The sequence below is a fragment of the Cygnus atratus genome, chromosome 3 (genome assembly GCF_013377495.2).
Source record: "Cygnus atratus isolate AKBS03 ecotype Queensland, Australia chromosome 3, CAtr_DNAZoo_HiC_assembly, whole genome shotgun sequence".
Lineage (NCBI taxonomy): Eukaryota > Metazoa > Chordata > Aves > Anseriformes > Anatidae > Cygnus > Cygnus atratus.
Window position 1 is genome coordinate 83244928 of NC_066364.1, and position 20436 is coordinate 83265363.

At 37.3% G+C, this 20436-nt stretch overlaps 1 protein-coding gene across 3 annotated transcripts in view; it reads right to left on the minus strand.

The window, feature by feature from the left end:
- AKT3 (AKT serine/threonine kinase 3) overlaps window positions 1-20436 on the minus strand; it is a 152211-nt gene that overhangs the window by 121733 nt on the left and 10042 nt on the right. For all 3 annotated transcript variants that reach the window (XM_035563924.1, XM_035563941.2, XM_035563933.2), the window contains exon 2: window positions 17965-18119. In XM_035563924.1, the coding sequence (XP_035419817.1) occupies window positions 17965-18010 (46 nt within the window). In that variant the 5' untranslated portion in view covers window positions 18011-18119. The remainder of the gene's footprint in view (window positions 1-17964; window positions 18120-20436) is intronic.

The following is a 20436-nucleotide window of genomic DNA, read 5'->3' on the forward strand; positions in this document are numbered from 1 at the left end:
CCCGTTAAGAACAAACAATGCAATAATGTTACAAAAGAGACAAATATAGTAAGAGAGAAATATCACCATGCTATATATGAACTATATTGTCTATAAATCAAGGGAAATATCTAACCACAAGAAATTATTGTTCTTTACTATGCAAAGATAAAAGCTCTTTAATATCACCATTTACAAATTTTGAGACCTACGAAATTAAAAAAAAAGAAAAGCTAAATTGAAAAGGGCCCTATGAGAACAAAAAAACTATGAAGTTTGTGTTTGCTTGCAGAAATCAAGAAGTTTGAAATAGAGTTAAAATAGCGGGCTAAGCTTAGTCTAGAACAAAGAATATGGTAGGGAATAAGAGGGAGGCGGAATATAATATTCTTAAAATATGCGAGAGTCTCATAAGGAGGACAGTGATTAATTGTGCTTCACATCTACAGATGGCAGTACAAAAATTGATCAGCAGGGAAATTTAGATTACATACTGTTAGAAAGTTGGTCCAAATAAAGTTTGTTAAATTGTAGAACAACTTAGTGTCAGGAGGTCGCTGGAGCTTTCAAGAACACCACCGATAAACATCGTGCAAGGACTTTTTTCTGGTTTTGTCTCTGCATCAAAACGGGGGACAGACAACTAGCACTCAAAATCTCTTCCAACACTACATTTTTAAGTCCAATAAAATGTATCAATACATAATCTAAGTTGGCAGCCTTGTTAGAAACACAGGCCAAGATTTTTGAAGTTAACTAGTTATTTTGGTAGATAATTTGCAACATAAGGACAGCTGTACTAGTTCACCTAGCTCAGTGAGGTTAATGAGGAAGTGATACACTCTTCTTGCAGAGATTTTCTTACTGAGAAATGCATAGTCATACAATGACCTGCATCTGCCCATTTGTTCAATAAATACTGTTTTATACACATGAAAAGCTCTTTCATCATCCTAATTACAACCTTGTCAAGAGTCATGGAGCACCTTCAAAAATCGAAAATTTACAATCACCTAAATTTGAAGAAAAGTGACTTTGAAGGAAGATTATTTTATTTTTTTAATTGGACATGAGTTACATTTCTTATTGCACTTAATTTTACTGGGGAAAACATGGAGCACCTCTCATTCCACCTGGATCTTCAACAAGACCAACTGGAGTTGTTCACAGACAAGGAGTCCGCATCGCATCTCCTCCAGCCTGGCAACAGGAACAGCTGCAGAAAGCACTGAATTCTATCTGAACTATAAAACGAGAACTGAAGTTAAAATAAATAAATAAATAAATATAAAGGTCACTTTATCCATGCATCTCCTCTCATATTCCAAACCAACGGTCTTGTTTCCCAGCTTGGGAAGAAGTCAGCTCTGTCCTATCTGCTCGCTATTGCTCATCCTAACCTCAGCTATAGGTACTGGTTTCTGGGAGGAGGGAATCAACTATATTTTGTACACCCAAAGAAAAATTTGAAGGAAATGACAGTCTTTCTTCACAGTCAGTTCCCAAACAACCTCTCAAATCAGCTGTGAAAGGAATAAAGTTTAGACAGGGACAAGGACAAAATAATGCAGGCATGCTGACCGTACACAGCAGAAAAACAAAGGCTGAAACATTCCAATTTTATTACAGAACTAATTCAGTCAAAAGTCTGGCATAAACAGCAAAGCTGTGCTCTGGAAACCCACACACACACTCACCCGTGGAAGCCAGATTTCTATAGCAGAGACTCACTCGTTCAACCCCTCTTAGACCTAACTACCACTTTGTGTGTGCCATTTGGTTTTGACCATTTATCAAAACGGGGGGAGGAAATCTTTCAGTCTGGCAAAAATCCATTCATCCAACATAAGACCTTCGACTTGGAGGGGTAGCCTCTCTTCTTTAGAGATCAAAATTTTGTTAAATCAAGATTTGCTAGTATATTATTTCAAAATACTGCAAGGAAAATGTACAAAAAATACACAATTTCCATAAGAAACCACTTCCTCAATAACTAGAATTCAGTATATTTTCAAATGAAGGTGTTTACAAATGTTTTGTGTTTTGTTCCTACTTTGTTTAATGCAATCCTACTGAATTCTTAAAAACCCTGTTTCGTCAAGGTGTTTTTAATCTTCTAGTCCTGAAAAATAGTATGTCAATACTTTTAATGATCATCCTATAATTGTTCTCTTCAAACAAACCTTGAACGAACAATACAATGCTATTCCTGCCAACTCACTGACCAGAGGTCAGAGCATGTAGTAATCCCGTATTTTTAGCACTTGAGTATTTTTCATTGTTATGTACTGTTTGGCAAAAAACCTTTAGCAGTGAGCACAGGACAACTGTATTTCAAAACACTAGTCAACATACAACCTGAAATAGTATACCATACAATGCCTTTTTACTTCTTTTATTTCCAGAGACCTATCTTTTAAGTACGTGTAATGTAGTACTGAAAGCATTTTATTACAAACTAAATACACAGAAATTCCCAAGCACACAAAAGAGCAAAGAGCCATGAAAACTAAACGAGAAAAGATAATCATGGGTGTTCTGGGTTTATTTTTCCATAAAACATACCCAAAGACAGCTCTGAATTTGGCAGAATAAATAAAGTTTTGTTAAACACCATTTTATCTGCAGTCCTAACTGCATCTAATTACACAACAGATCAGCAGTAGACTCTGTAAAATCGGCTAAGTAGAAAATCTTGACCAAGTAGCTGTTGACTGTGCTTCAGAGCCTACATGTCTCACCTCCCAGAAATGGGAGGAAGGCACCTAAACTTTGTTCTACCAAACCTGAATGTGTAAAGTGGATTAAAAAAAAATAGCAATTAAAAAAGAAATCAGTAAACATTTTTTAAAAGAATAGTAAAAACAAATTATGTTTCCAAATTATGTTTCCTGAGTGTTGAACCTTTAATTGCAGCTGAATTGCATTTGCAAGCTTTTCTCACCTTTATGAGGCATTAAGGAATATATTCAGCATAACACTCATTATACTTTAAGTGGAAGAAACAGAAAAGCTGTAGCTACCAATACACATTCGGAAACGTTTGAGGAGCTATTCACTTTGCCTAAACTTGCTACCCTGCAAAGTGGAACTAACTGAATCTTGGCTCACTATGTAAGACTCATAAAATAGGAGACTGTTTCTCTGTACTTACAATGCATACATTTTAAAACTGTTTCTGGTAAATCTTAGGTGGCTTCAACAATTTTATGAAATACCATGATTCTGACTTTTCAGTATATAGAAGGTGAAAACGTTGCTCAAATTTCTCACAGGTAGCATTTATCCCCCACATGTCAGGTTGGGTGTCAGTGAGCTGACTCAATGAGATTAAAAAAAAAAAAAAAGCAAACCAAATTAAAAAAAGAAAAACCGTATCACACACACACTTGCTTGGGAGCACCTCCATGTTATCGAGTGGAGAGTTCCTTTTTTTGCCTGACAAATCATAAGGGAAGTGGAAGAAAAACAAAACAAAACAAAAAAAAAGCCAGCAACAACAAAAAAGGCAATCTAACAAGTCTAATACAGTACCAAATACCTACTTTGTCCTAAATTAATTCAGATTGTTACATTTTAATAAAATGTTTTCCATTACACGAGAACAGCAGATAGATTCAGATAACAGATTTGAAATGTTACATTTCAACTAGAAGTCTTTTATGAAATTTATATCCTCCTAAGGTGTTTCCAACACAAACCTTTGTAACATTAGGCTAATATTAGGGCAAATCAAAAGAGTAGAGCAGAGTGAGCTTCTACTTCAGAAACTCCAGAACTCCTGCAGAGTGACAAAAATTAGTTTTATTACATAGAAACAGATAAGAGCTAACATTCCCAGAGAAAAGGAAATCCATAGTGCTGTCATTAACTCTAGGTTACCGTGATTTTTATCCACATAATCCACAATTCTCTATCACATTCCTGTTGGTTGGTTTAATCTGTATCTGAAGATTTATTTAATTTCTCTTGTCATGTCTAAAGCTATACACAAATCATAAAATAAATGAAAATACATGACAATTAAGTACTGTACTTATTCTGTACTTTTTAATTCCGATCTTCATTTATTAACCATCCCTTACTAGCTGCAATCTTAACAGAAAACAACCCCAAACCTCCAGTTTACGCACACTGGGAAAAAAAAATAGAAAACAACTCAAAAAGTCCTCTGTCATTCTTGTCTTCTCTGAGCCACTCCTTGTGCACCCAGTGCAAGGTCCCACTTTTTTTTTTTTTTTTTTTTTTTTTTTATAAACCTAGGTGTTCAATGGAGAGATTCTTTCAGTTGATGCTTTTTGCTTGTTCCTCCAGCTGCCCAGTGGCATGCTTTCCATGACAGATGCTCTGGCTTCATTCTTAACATATGTTCCAGATGATAATTCCATCTTCTTTTCTGGATAACTTTAGAGCCAAGGGGTTTTTGAGCTGTCTAATGAATCTTGGCATCTGTTATAAATTCATTCCATTTAATACGTAGTATTTTTCTAAGGCATTTGCTTTCAAAGGCATTTAGATGTCTGTACCTTTGTTAGATTTCCAGCTTTCACATCCATATGTTGAGATGGAAAGAAATATCTGAGTTGAAGTTTCACACCCTGGTCTTTAAAACACGGATTTTTTCATGACCGCATCTTATTTAGTTGGTAAATGAAAATGTTGCCTTGCCAATTTGTAACACTAGTTCCGTTCTGGAATCCCCAGATGACAGGCACCTTATTACCACGATACACAAATTTATTCCCTTCTTTTATTCTTTTACTTTCCAGTGTAGTATTTGAGCTGAGAGTTTCCAGGGATTAATTATATTTGCTTAGATTTTTTCTTGTAATTACATAATACCATTGAATAAGTAACAGTGGAAAAAAAAAAAAAGCATGCTTTTCTATTTAACTTCATCTTCCAGTCACTGAAGGACAAGCACATGTTGGGGCATCTCAGGAGTTACTGCAATTACCATGTAATTTGTCTTTGTTATGGAAACTTCCCATGATCTCATAATTAATTACCAGTCTCTCCAATCTAAGTTTTCAGTATTTTTTCAGAAACCCTACACTCAGACTAAACTTTCTAATTTTTTTTCTTTTTTTTGATATTACTGTATATAGCAATGGTTATTTGATTTCTGTACCAAAGATATATTCCCAACCTAACGAACGCATCTTTCGAATAGGTTTCCCTGCTCTGTATCCTTTACATTTATACCAATCGCTCTCTGTCCTTGACAGGCCCGCCAGCACAAACAGCAGCATTTACCTGCAAGTCCTCCAACCGCACAACTGTGGCTAAGGCAAAGGTGTAGCAACACTAATGGCAGACTTTCACACTGCGAATTACTAATAGCAGTTGCAGTACGAATCAAAAGGATGAACCTGTAAAACATCCCAATTCACGTTTTTTCAAACCAGAAACAGAATCTCTAACTACAGTAGAAGCTGAAATCACTGCTGCATATTTCTCTTCCAGAGACCAAAGCTCCCTTCGGCACAGCACGAGCATAGAAGGACATTTCCTTGGAGACTGTGCTCACAACAGACTCTCAGAAAGTTCTCCTGATCTCTTCTGCTGTCAGTGTCTGCTCCGTATCCCAGGCTCCACAGCACCTGGCACCACTCTATAGTTGAAAAGGCACATCAATACAGCTGAAATTGAGCAAGAGATCCACCTCTCTTCTCACAATGAATAAGGACTTAAGGAAGCTGGCGTCTTTAGATGCAGTCTTATCTTTCTGATCTTAACTCTGTAAGGGTTTATGTACACTAAAAGCATTTATATTTAAGATGATGATGCATTTTTAAACACCATTCTCTTCTTGCATGGTACATTCTAAACAGCATTTAATAATACGTTCTTCAAATGCTGGATTATGATGCATCGTGTTTTCTCGGTAGACAGCAATTGTTGATATTTATCTATTTTGAGGAAAGATTAAAATGTTAACAAGTGGATTCATTTCTTGCTTCGTATATTAAAAAAATATGTACTCCCAAAGTCAAGAAATATGAACAGATTTTCAAGGAACTCCAAAGAAAACAAGATATTTGGAGCATTTTTAAATATGTCAACTGGCAAAACACAGAGATTGTGGTAAGCCACTCTTTTTACAAACTGTGCATCTAATCAGTATAAAACTTTCTTCTATGCTACAGCTGCAAATATATTGACATCAACAGTCTACCAACCATGGCTGGCTTTTAGGAAACAAAGTGGATTTGAAGAAAGAAAAGGCTATTAATATGCTAAACCTCTAATGCAGGATCATAATTTACAACAAAAATACAAACGCCTATTGTGAGGCAATTTACAAGCGACAATGTTTGCACTGAATATAAAGACCTGCAACTTTTTCTCTGGCAAAATTCACTATTTCATAAAGATATTTTCCTTTTGTAAAGAAAGGTCAGACACACGATGGAAAATCAGACAGGGACGCTTCTGAACTCACATTGCCTTACAATAAAAAAAAGGGCATTTTTCTCCTCATTTTACTCAGCTCTGGAGTTGTGACTTGTTACTTCTTTTACACGAAAATTCATTATAAGAAACCAACATAAAAAATCCAGATTAAACTGACACTTACATAAGAACATAAAATTATGATAGTATGTTCCTCAAAAGAAAAAAAAAAAAAAAACACACAAAATAGATGTTAATACTAGAAATGTTTATACTGTGATCTTCTTTAAGTGGATCACGCTTTTGCTATCAAAAGCAATATTTATGATTATTTGCATATCTATAGCAGATTATTTAAACCCCACCACCAATACATTTGACATTAGCAATATTCACACCATTTGTGGCATTCTTTATTAATGAGTATATTAACATTTGGGAGACTGGCACAGAGAAAAATACCTCACTTAGATTTACATATAAGTGTGCATTACACAGCTATTATATACCACAAATAATGCACCATGACCATAACTGTTTTGTTAACTCTGTGTTTGTAGAACAAATAATATCTGTAATGGTTCTTTTCCTGGACTGGCTGCATGAGAACACACAGCACCAAAAAAGATCCCTTAAAAAGCTGGCTTTTTATTTAAGAAAGGAGAGCCAGCATTATGGTTTCAGCAAAGAGGAAACTACAACATGTAAGTACCTGGAAAATACAGATAAATTTCACGGCCAGTGCATGCTGTTTGGTGTAACATCAGAGTGGTTGCCCAAGCTGCTGCACATGACAGCAATTCCGTCTCCTCAGGAGAAAGGATGGTTGGATCAAGTGAGGGGAAAGTTCATCAGCTCTACATGTACCACCCTATGTACCAACAGCAGGTCTACATAAAATCCTATGCACGTAATGTAAACTAAATGTGTAAAGTTTTCACTGTGATGGAAAAACTTCCACGGGGATCCCAAATACAAATGTTTATAACAAAAATAGAGTATTCATTGTGTGAGATGTAACCATAAAGATCTTAAGCCTCCTCCAAATTTTGGTATATAACCAAACAGAACTAGAAGCAGGTTTACGAAGAATGTATTTCAGCCAAAACATACTTTTACAAGAATTCTACCAAATGTAGCAGTAATATTGCAGAAAATCTGCAAAAATGCAAGAGGCATAAAAATTAACATTATCTGAAGTTTTACTGATCATCCACCAACGTAGTCTACATATTATGAAGCCTGAGAACAGTAACTATAGTTTAAATCTTGAGTAACACCCAAAAGCCAACAAACTTACCTGCCTCAAAAGGGTATCTAACATAAGCTTTGGGTGTTGGTTTTTTTTTGTTTTGTTTTTGTTTTAGTTAAAATATTCTTTTTTAAAAACTTTCAAACTCTAAAACCAAGAGGATTACACAGCTACTGTGTCACTTGGATTAAGACATTGCTTAATGTTTCAGACCTTACCCAAGTCACTACTCTGTTACAAGTTACTGTTTAAAAACTATAAACCTATGGGAATAGCAACTAGCTAACTTCCCAAAAACATTTTTTACTTCAATCAAGTTTGGGACCAGCACCAACATCAAGTCAATTGCTCTTCTCTAAACATTAATAACAAAAATTAAATAAAATTAAATAAAATAAATAAAAATCTCGAAATACAAAGTTTTTGTGCTGCAGCCTGGCTGTAGTCTCAGCCTGAGTTTTTGGTGCAGTTCCATAACCAATTTACTCTTGTGAAGGTGCAGGCTGCCTCTACCAGGAGTTGCCCTGCCCCTCCACACCTCTGGTCTCTCACTCCCATTTGTGCCAGCACTACTGTTTGTGCAGCTACGCAGTGAGTCAGATCAGGGAAATGATCCATCCGAAAGTTAGCTAAGAAAATAAAAATAGATTAGTTTTCAGCCAGAAAAATTTCCTGGTATGATTCACCTTGTGACCATTATGAACACAAATGCCAACACAACAGTGCAAGAAGAGGACATGACACTTCCCCCATTTCAGCAACAGCTTCCACTTAATAGAAGTTTCAAGTAAACATGGGATTGCATCTATCAGGGGCGAGTTCACAGGATCCTAATTAAAATTCATGAGCTGCTGCTGTTTCTCAAGATAAGAATAAACTTGTTCAGAAAAGTTTCCAATGTATTAGTCAGCATGCATAAACTGGCATGATATTATAAAAGCCAGCACAGTTCAAAACAAAGTGAGTGAACACTAGCCTTAAAGTAAAGTAATCAATGCTGTACAATAATACACTGTTTTGTAAGTATTTTCATGTGTGTAAAAGTTAGACCATTAATACATCTGCAGTTTCATCAGGTCAGAAGAGCACACAAGCAGGTGGAGATGTCACCATGTTCCTATGGAATCCTTGCCCAGGGACAGCTCATCAGGGGTTTCTTCCATTTGCTCTGCAAGACATCTAGCAAGAAAACTAACCTTAAGAATTGATAAGGGACTACTGGTTTTCGCACCTAATTATAAACTCCTCCCTTTACACGCCCCTGGCAAATATCACCTCTTTCTCTGCAAAACATCAGAAAGATAAACAAAACAAACAAACAAACAATCCACTGCTTCTCCTTCATGCTAACTTCAGCTAGTGCTAAGCTCATTCTACTTTCTATATAAACAGTTACATTTTCAAAAGCACAAATACTGCAATGTGAAGCACCCCAAGTTTCACAAAGACTACCAAACTCACATTCAGGAAGCCCCTGAAGTGAAGTACCAATACTATTTCCATTTTATCAGAAGAAAACTGTGGCTTGGACAAATTAAAATCCATAACACTGAGTGCCAAATTTAAGACATTGGTGGCCCAGTTCTTCACAGCACTTACCATCTTGCACATCTTTCTTCATTAGACAGTTGTCCCCAAATTCATTGCAGCCAAAACCACAGAGCAGTCATATAAGCTAGCTACCAGATCCCTCTCCAGTTGTGTGTTTCTCATTATCTAGGCCTAGTTAGCAGCAATCTGTGAAAAATATTGTGTTTTTCTTTTTTACAGTAAAATTTTTACACTTCAACTGTTCAAATGTAACTGAGGATTACACAATTTGGAATTTCAATGTAAAAACGTTAACCATTAATCAAAACGGTAACTTTTTAATTTCACACTAGTAATATGCTACCATATTGTAAATAAATATTCTTGTGAAGACTACCCCCCAACATTTCACAAATGAATTTCCAAATCTAACTGGAAAGGAGCAAGCATTTTCTTATCTGTGTGCTGGTATCAGATACATTCATCTCCTATTTCCCTGCCACTCTTGAGAAAGCACTCTATAAGAAAGCAAACTAATAAATTCAGAATTTATGGTAAACTGGACGTCAGTCTGATGATAAGGATCCAATTACAAAGAAATGTAGTTAGCTCACTAAAGTTAGCTTACTAAAAAGTAGGCTAGCACTGCCCTGATTTGCAAGGGAAATTATCAATAATACCATAAAATAATATTTATTATAAACAGTATATGATAATAATACCAATAAAAAGCACAGAGTACCCAGGACACAGCTAGAGACGGTACTGAAGAGGGCTGGAAAAAATGAGACTGAAGGTCCATCTGCTTTACAGATAGGGAGTATACATCTGAAGCAAATCTCTGAATTACCAACTATTACAAGCTGTGGCTTACACCAGGACTGCACTTAATACATTCTCACTGCTAAAAGCACAGGAACAGACATGACAATGAGTCCAAACCAAAGCGCTGGAAACATGAACAGCACAGACATCAAAATCTAAGCACTAGCTGCTCCACTCGACAGATCCACAGAATGACAGAAGGCTGAGGTTGGAAGGGACCTCTGGAGGTCCAAGCCCCTGCTCCAACAGGTTGCCCAAGACTGTGTCCAGACAGCTTGTGAGTACCTCCTATTGTGCTGTATTATGTGCTAATGGAGACCTACCCCAAGACCCAGGAAATCCTTCCCACACACTGCAAGTAATGTCTATGCTGCTGAAATGGAGCAACGCTGGTTTTTTTGCCTGCAGTTTGGAAAAGATCAGTCAGCTCTCAGTAAGTTTGTGGCTGAATAAATCCCAGCCATTACCATCACCTTCCATATTTACTGGGGAAGAAAACCTTATTTTGCCAATAGATTGCACAGATGTTCATGAAGGGTCAATACTACCTCTGAGAAAACAAAAAGCAACCAAGACAGCGGTTGAGTGGTTACAAAACCTTCTTCTCTTGTCCTCCACCTTCTACTCACTCTCTCAATCATCACTAGCCTGATCTCTTCCCAAATCTGATTTTTCAGTATCTCAATTTGCAGTCTCAATTGTCTCTTTGATATTTGTGCCCTAGACCTTTGATTTCTCCCTCCAGCCCTAAAACTCCTTCAGGACCTAGTTTCAAGTCACAGCTGTTGACCTCATTAATGTTTCTGACAACTATAGCAGGGTAGTATAAGAGGAGTGCGTCCCACAGAGGCATAAACTGATCCTCCCAGCTGAGGCAAGAGGAAAGGATACATGGATTGCCTTTGAAATAAAAGGACTGGGAGAAACATTTGTTGGACTGGCACGTAGGTATATTGAGGGAAAAAGACTTCTAGTGAACTATCAGAAACTCTTTTATTACAAGCAAGTTCCGACAAGAATGAAATCTTAATGTGAAAGTGGCATAAACACAAATGGATTTAAGTTTCATCAGCAGACTACAGGATGCCAAAAGCATTAAGTAAAGTGACTATTCAAGCTCAAAAAAAAAAAAATTTTACTTAATAAAGAACATGTATTAGAGTAACAGTTCCTCAAAGTCCTCCCTGACAGCATACTTCCAACATCTGCTGGTCATGCAGCACTGCCAGACCGCGAGAGCTGCAAGTAGAAAAAGGACACTGAATTGTTAGAGCCTTGCTTTCCAGTCCCTGCAACCAAGACCATTAACCTTGCTTCTTGGAAAGTATTGCTCTCATGGGTAACAAACTGGAAGGAATACAAGTGACTGGAGAAAAGATTCAGAACACAAACACTACAGCAGCATTCACTACATAGGAACTGGAACAGGAATACAAGAAAATATAATGCAAATCTATCCAGAACGCTCCAAAAAAAATGCTGCCTAGGTGTTTTTCTGTGTAACAAGCAACCTGTTGTCAGAATAGAAGAAGCACTTTTCCGCCATAAATCTCAGGACACATGAGAGGCCAAATGATTTCTCCCTTTTCCTCTTCCCCCCACTGCAAAGACCAAGGTGATAAGCCCAGAAACATGCTTTACCAACCACCAGAAGGATGGGAATAACAGGGATTCAGTTTGGGTATTGAATCTTTCAACTTTGCAAAAAACAAACATCTGAAAATCAGTAGCACCAAGGTCAAACATGTTGATGCTCCCATGATTGTTACACACTAATAATATCCTCTTAAACACAGGATAACACCTTTCTCCCTCTGAACATATTATTGCATCTTCTATCTGATGTATTATTAGTGGGAACTAATATAGTTAATCGAAGAACATGCACAGAATTTTAGCCACTACCATCTACAATACAGCTCTAGAGGAGGATAATTTTTACCAATCAGAATCTCAACTGTAAAATGATTTAGAAATGAGAAAAGGCCATATTACAGTTATATTAAAACCAGAACATTAAAAAAAAAAGTTTTAATGGAACTTTAAAGACTTACTTAGTTTCAAGTGGTTCATCAATGAAGATTTTACCTAAAACTACTATTTGCTAAGACAATTAGAAAAAATAGTTTGAATTTCTTCTACTTTCTGTAGCAGATGTTCAAGACAGTCTATTTAAATTTGTCTTTGTTAGAGGTGTGTTAAACTACTCAAATAATTCAGACAATCTGCAAACAAGATTTCTGACAGGTTGTGAATAACATTCAATTAGTACCATAACTTCTGAGATTATTTTTTCAATCAAGGCATTCCTGCCCCCACCCAAAAAAAAACATACCACATGAATTCAAGCTCTCGTGTATTTCCAAAATTAACATATTTTTGGTCTTGATTCAACTGCAAACCCCAATGTCTATTAATTTACTTAGTTCTTTTTCAGGATTTGGGGGAGGGAGGGGGGAGTATAGAAGACTAGTTACTGTAAAACTGTAAACAATTCGAACATGAAAGAGCAATTCGATTCCTACCTGGAACAACAGATTTATTCCACCACATTATTTATTCTTCTCATTAGTAGATACAACAACATGAAATATTTTCCACATGGTTATTTCGTGAAATCCCATGATTTCGACATGATTAAGACATGATCACATCATGTCTTAAATTGCAGAAATGAGAACAAACCAGCAGTTGAATTAATCTCTCATCACAATAAATCAAACACATCTTATTCTATAAATCTATGAGTTTAGAAATACTAACATTACTTCAGGTAATTGTATTCCAGACACCAGAAAGTTATGAAAAGCTGTATTTTCTTAATAAATAAATAAATAGCATTTGAGTGAAAAAGATATTACAGTATTTCAAGTGATGTAATCATTACAGGACAAACTCATTACAGGAAAGTTTCACAACATCTGTTTTTTACTGCCATCTCATTATATCAAACTTCTTACATTATCATGGTTAAGTTACAGCAACTTTGTACTTCAGTTCCCTCTCTATAAAATTGGTAAACTAGTACTTCTGTACTTGATATGAATGTTGCAAGATAAAATGAGGACGTGAAAAATTGAGATTAATGTCACCCCCACAAACAAGTCAGATTCATTATCTATTCCAAATAATTTGCGTAAAAATATCTAATAAAGCAAGGTAAACATGGCCATGACAAACAGCATTATCCAATTTAGCACACCTGAATGCAGAAGTCCAACAGAGGCCTGGTAATTGAAGTACAATAGAAGGACAGACTTAAACTGACAACATTTTGTTTTGCCTTTCACTAATGATTTAGCCTTCTTGTCACGTAATACACATTAGATATACTCTTCCCCAATGAAAAACCGTTACTCTTTCAACATACACACAAAATAAAGTTAGTTGACATGTTAAATTTAAAACTGGGTCCTTTAAAAAGTTAGCGTCTGTGTCAATTTTTCCTTTGTCCCAAATGATCTTTTAATAACATGGTAACACAGACTCTTAAAACTTTTCATATGTTTAAACTAATTGAAATCTTGTGCACAGGTTATATATAAAGAAATTAGGTTGCAATTAGGCATAGTTATTAATGATTGTTAAATCTAATTGTTGTGACTATTATAGACCACAGACAAGGTCAGCTCTACAAGCTGTAAAACTAGCTTTCAAGAAAAAAATATCACCTGAATTATATGCATAAAAACCTCTTTTGTAATGATATGCTCTAATCATATTAAACATGTTCATCCATTTAAAAAAAAGCAGCTGTTTCCAAACTGATACATTCAAAATATATCCCCGCTTTGTAAGACATTCAATTTGCTTTCAGTAAAATTAAAAATACTAAATCTTACAATAGTTTGAAAAGACACTGTGCAAAACATTGTGCACATAAGCAAATCCAAAATGGAAAAGTAATTTCAGCAATTTCCACAGAGCCCTTACACTAACTGCATGAATATTAAATACATGTTATAACTTCTGCGTGTCACCAGCAAGGTTTGGATCAGTCTATTTCAGATTCTTCATCAAAATCACATCCCTTTCACCTATATGCATTAGAAGAAAAGAACATTGATGTCATTTAAAAAGGACACTCACAAAAGAAGACAACACATCTGTATTCTAATCTGGCCACAGGAATAGTGGGAAAACAGAGAAAAGAAACAAAAATGATTATCCTCTCTGAAACAAAACACACTGGGCCAGTAAATTGCAACATTATCTTTCCAGCAGTGCAGGCACACAAGGCCGTGAGATGGTTGGTTCTTATCACTAGATCCGAGACAGCAAGTCACAGACAAACACAAAACCGTCTGTACAAAAAGCATTCCTGCTGCTCTCTTGACTGAGCGGAGACTCCCTCCAAAAAACTCCAGCAGAAAACTCAAAACCATTGAAGTCATACATCTGCCTCTTGCTCAGACAAGTTGTGATGTCTCACAGGGTACATCTGCATTAGTACTTCAGATAAGGAGAACAAAATTTCTTATCACCCCAGCTAATGCACTTTGCTGAATGATGCAGTCTGGGAGTGCACAAACCTGGCTCCTTTCAGATGAAAGTGAACCACAAGATGGACCCCGGAGCACTACCACTGCTAATGGGGCACAGAAGCAGTTCAAAGCCAGACCAAAGTAACACCCACTTCACTTTGCAAATGCCATGAGTGCAGCTAGGTACCAAGCCCTCATCACCAACTAGTTTACTCTCTGGCTCTGCTCTCACTGGACTACAGCACCTGCTCAGGCAGGCCCAGCCACCATGCTTCAGGGTCTCCTTTCACCTGTGACATGGGACCTAACAGCTCCTGAGGTTCGCTGAGCTTCTCAGGCTTGGCTTCATCTTGGGTTTCACTTCCTTCTATCATCTGAAGTTCTCACCTTCTGCCTGTCACCTTTTGCTCACCTAAGCTCACATAACAGCTTACCTTTCCTCAGTGTCATCTACTCTCACCGCACGGAAACATCTTCTTGTGAAGACTGCTCAAGGCCTAAATATGACCATCCTTAATTAAGTAAACTTAATTCTGACATTTCTTTACTTTGTGTGCTGAACTATTTTAAAATAGGAATACTTTAACAGCTTGGTCATTTAAGCGTTCACAGAACAACAGCACATTGAGGCTAATCAACTAGAATCACAATGACTCTTCATGCTCAAGAGCAGGGTTAAAGACTTACAAATGTACAACTGTCAGCCCTCTATTATTGACATGGATACAGCACAAAGGATAATAAAGCAAACATTTTCTCAGTGCATTTCACAGCCATTAAGAATCACAATATCCTGCACTAACAGACTCCCTCTTCCCCAGCCTCTATCTCTGCTTCAACTTAAAGATCCCCAGCTCAACTTTTACTCCTCCCATCTCATTGCTATACTCAGGCCATATAGGCGAGTTAAAGGAACTATCTCATTAGCTGGCTCTTCAAAACTCTACTTCATCCCCGTACTTTCAAGTCATCCTCATGCTGCAATTTGGAGCCCAGTCAAGGAGTAAGAGATTGCTCTGTTCTTTTCCTTACATCACAAACCACCCTGACTCATATCACCACCCTGACTGCTGAAGGCAATAGATTTTAAAGGTCCCAGGCTATATCCACATGACCAAGTAATTTGGCATAATAGAAGCAGATCAGTCAACTGAAACAGCTGGTGCCCAGGCCCCTGCTTTTACAGCGTATAGGGTTTACCAGTCTATTTCAAGTTAAATTCAGTCTGGTGCCTCAAAAGGAACGTTACACCATGCACATGGCTTAGGGCTTTCCAAAGCACCACCTGTTGGTTTGTACCTTTATGCCTCAGCTAGGGGCTGGAATTTACTCGGTGCATACCTGGAGAGGAGATTCCACACTGCTTTCCTCCAGGAGGAACCTAGTTTGTACATACCAAAACCACTCGGAGAACTGAAGCAAGAAGTGTTAAGTAGGGATGATTAGGGAACAGCCTTTAAAACTGTAACAGCGTTATAGCTTGCAGAAGCAGTGCAACTTCAACCAATCCCACCATGCCTCTTGGTACAGAGAGAGAATATTCAGCTGACAAAGTGTACACTTAGCACAGACAAATTCCAACTTTCAGAGTTTAGATTAAGTTCAGATACTTTTCCTTGGCAACAATAACAAAAGTGCTTAGCAACTCTGTCTCCAGAGCAAGGTCAGGGTAGAATCTGTAATTACATGAAACGTATAACCATTGAATTAAACGCTTACAAATTTTTGACATTGAAAAACCCTGCTACACTTTTCTTCTTTTCAGAAGCAAAACAAACGCTTTAATTCACCAACAACTGTAATAAGTCATAGAAAATTTAGGAAAATATTAGAAAGCATAGAAAAAAACACACACACACACACACAATGTTATCCATAGCAAGAAGGAACAAAACAACCATACATTCACTCAAAGTTCATTAAAATGAGGGAAAAATGCATGTCATGAAGTGTCTTTGAAAATAAAATACCTATCAAAACTGACATCAAAATGCAAAATCCATCAGCTTTTCTTTAATTAATAGATTAGCAAAACAGCATGAGAGGGAAAACTTTTACATTTCAGATTTTCAAATATTCACTAAGACATTTAGTTTCACTGTACAAAACTATAATCCTTTTCTGGACCTCAGTCATTAATGCATATCACAGTTGATATCGCATTTTAGTAAGAATGAGCAATTTATATGACATTATGTAAGAGAGAACTATTTGAATCACCCTAATCATTTTATAATATGCTTGAAGGAAATTATGTGAAATAAACAACAAGGGAAATCAGATAACCAAACAGAGCAAGCAACAAGTTGGGAAGGAGAAACAATTAAAAATTTTAAATAGCTCCTGCCATGCAAAATTTGATTTGTTATATACAAAAAATATATACTCCAAAACGGGAAGCAGGCCTTAAGCTTCTTGTAGGTTAGCCCATTTTCATCTGCAATACCCACAATGAAATACCGAAATACAGTTATGCAGGAGTAATAACAGAATAATAAACTTCTCTCATTCTCTTGGCTTCTTTAACATTTAATGTCAATCTACAATAAGAAAGCTAATAATGATCTTTGTCTTTGCATGCTGCTAATGAAACAAAGTATTTCTTTTTAAATTAAACAGCAATTTTGTTCACACTATTCAAGTCCAAGTCCTTCTGGGCTAGAATCACAGAAGCTTGTGGCATACATCACCCTGTAATCCAGATCACCTTCTCTCTGCAAGAGAGATGACGTTCTTTTGGAAATAATCTTGTGCAATACCACAACCCGAAGCAAAGCAGCATGAATTATGGAAGATTTCATTCAAAGTCCATTACATGGTGCAAATGCCATCTATTTCTAGAGGTTTCCCATCCAAAACGTAACATACAGCAACATTCCCAAATTTGCAAATCACATGGTGACAGATTATGAAGTGACATCTCAAGAATTCACAGGAATTTAACTGTAACAGAAAATACTACTTTAGACTGGCTTATAATTAGGAACATACTCTTTAATCATATGGCTTCCAGGTCTGCAGAGTAATTAGATATATGCTGAGCTTTACACAAGTAGTATATTGATTTTACACGGACTACTTGAGTATGTAATATAAGCTGAGCCACATATTGGCATTGAGGAAGTTACGCGAAGTATTGCACCCACAACAGCTTCTATGCAACCTTCAACTGTGCACCTCTATTTCTACTTCTAAGAGCTGCCACCACCGCCTACTTAGTCTGATACAGGGGTGACAGGAGCTGCAGCAGCAAGGTTAAGTGGGAATTACAAAGTCCAGCTTCCTCCTTACTGTCAGTTACCCACGTAAAATAGGGGCAGTGCTGAGGGTTAAGTATTAACATGACCCAGGCCTTAATGGCCATTAATTCCATATGGTCAGATTAGCTTGCTGCAGACTAGAAAATAAATCAAGAATGCTCCCAGCGTAACTGTACAATGCCACTGCGCACAGCCTGCTACACAGCACAAGAACTTTGCATTAAGAGGTAGAACTTACCCCTCTTCTGAACCCAGCCTTCCTTCACAATGGTAACATCGCTCATGATGGCTCCACTCTGAACCCCCGACTCAAAAGAGTATTTCTTTGAGTTATCAGCTTGTCTGTTTGGCTTCTCTTCTGCTGCTCTTCCCAATTTCTACTGATGAGTCACCCTGGAAGGAAATATTAGAGAAAGAATTTAAGTCTTTTCTGTTTTTCTCATTTGACAGCCAACAAAAAAAGTCTTTGTTGATGTCTTCCACTGACTGAGCTCATATTAAAAATCTGCTTTTTTTTTTAATTAACCATATAACGGAATCATATTTCTATAGTCTTACAGCACATTTTCCATGAACACCTTGCTACTTAACAGAACCAGAATGTGTTACATTTTAAGTCACGTGGCACTATTATAAAACACACACAATAAAATTCCTTGTACTGATGCACAGGATGCTGTTAAATGAAACTAAATGAAACGGTGCCAGTACTGCTTCACAGGTCCAGCTTTGAAGCCACAGTATCTTTCACCATTCCCCCATTTGTCAGAATCCATGCAATTGGTAAGTGATTCTATTATTAAGACTGCATTGATCAGATCAAGAGTGAAAGGAAATGGAAGGAAAGGTTCTGTAAAGGCACTTAAAACCAAAGCCTTATGATGATAACCATACCTATAATGCTTAACTGTTAAAATCTGTATTAAGCAGTTCACCAGCCATGCAGTTATTTTTTTCAAAATGTTTCAATTAATTAAAAAAAAAAGGAAGAAAAAGAAATAGTAAAGGCTACAGAAATATACCATTCTTCCTACTTCCACTATAACTACATGATAGACAGTACAAACCTCTAAGTTTTTAGAAACAGCAGCACTGACAAGTATGTGAACAGAGAAGCAACTTTTTAGGAGTGCAAATAAACCAAAAAAGCCACAGTTAAGTTTATGAAAAGAAGGAGTGCATGTTCTCTCAGGGCTTTAAGCCAGGCAGTGACAAGAGTGCTCTCTTCCCTACAAAGAAGAAAAAAAGCTTGCGGGGGGCGGAAGGAGGCCAGCCCTACAACAGGACACGCCGGTCCCAGAAGCCACAGCCCTCCCTTCCAACCACCTCGCTCCCAGACTACCAACAAGCTGTGAAGAAGAGATAATAGCACTGTAACCAAGTAGGAAGAGAAGTCAGAGGGCAGGAGAGGTCTCCTTTTGCCAGCAGACTGCCTTTCCCCTCCATCCTTCAAAACAAAGAGGAACAGCCAAATCATGCCAATCTAGGAAAGGGTTTTCTGTAATGGTGGAGGAACACCCTTCTGCCCTGTGTGGCTGTTCACACAGGAGCACACCTGTACACACTGCTAGCATGGAGCAGGGACACACAGCCCAGTTTAGTACTATAAAATCCAGCACATACACATCCATTTAGTGTACTGACCAACAAATGTAAACATGCAATAGGAAGAAATACTATTGTCCTAAAAGCAGCCTGCGCAATGAATGAATGGAGGAGCATGGACTGGGAAATAAGCTGTTCTAATCCAACCAAGAACAGGGTAAAAACTGAACCATTATACATGCGCAGGTTATTTCTTATTTGTCATTTTAAAAATGTGTATTTGCACCATGCAGCAGCTAGATGGAAGGCTACTTCTGTATGGATGCTGTGCTGTGCCAAATAAAACTTGGTATGAACATTTTTTCAAGTGGCATGCAACAAATAATGCAGCACAGCACAACTCAGAAATACTGAGGGTGTATTCATTTTACAGTTTTGCGTTCACTTGTTTTCTCAAAAACATAGAGAAATTCAGGTACTTAAAATTAAAAACTGCAACATTGAATAATTTAGTAGTGCAAAGTTTAAATTATATTGAAAGCATTGCCTCTGTGACATCCCTTGGCACTGGCAGATATGACAGGAAGTCCCATGTAGGCGATGCACACCCTTTTGCACCAGCATCACGCCCCACTGTGTCTAAAAGGACATCAGACACCTCTGTTTATATAAATGCACACTGCCTTCAGACTTATATACCTTCATGTTGTTACAAGAATTAAAAGAAAATGTTACATACAAGGTTTTGGAAGGACAGGAGATGGCTTTGGTAGTGCCAGTTCACCTATTTAGCTTTAACTGGTTAGACTTTGCATTACTAGGTAAGTCAGCATGGCAGAAATAAACACAACAAGCATGTCTTTCCATAGCCTTTACCTCACTAGTTAGAGAGTTATTTTCTGGGTCATACTCTATCAGAGCTTTTGTTTGTGCTCTTCAATCCAGTGATAAGCAAGCCCAACAGCTGTGCCCGGACAGAGAGAGACTGAGGCATGCAGCTGACACAGGTTCCAGTTCTGCCTTCCAGGATGAGGGCAGCACGGTATCAGTTCCTACTACGAGCAAACACATCTTTACAGAACCAGGGGGGAGCATCAAAAAACACTGATGTATAACAGCTGTTCTGTGATGCACAAGCAAGCACATCAGTATCCCAACACCCAAC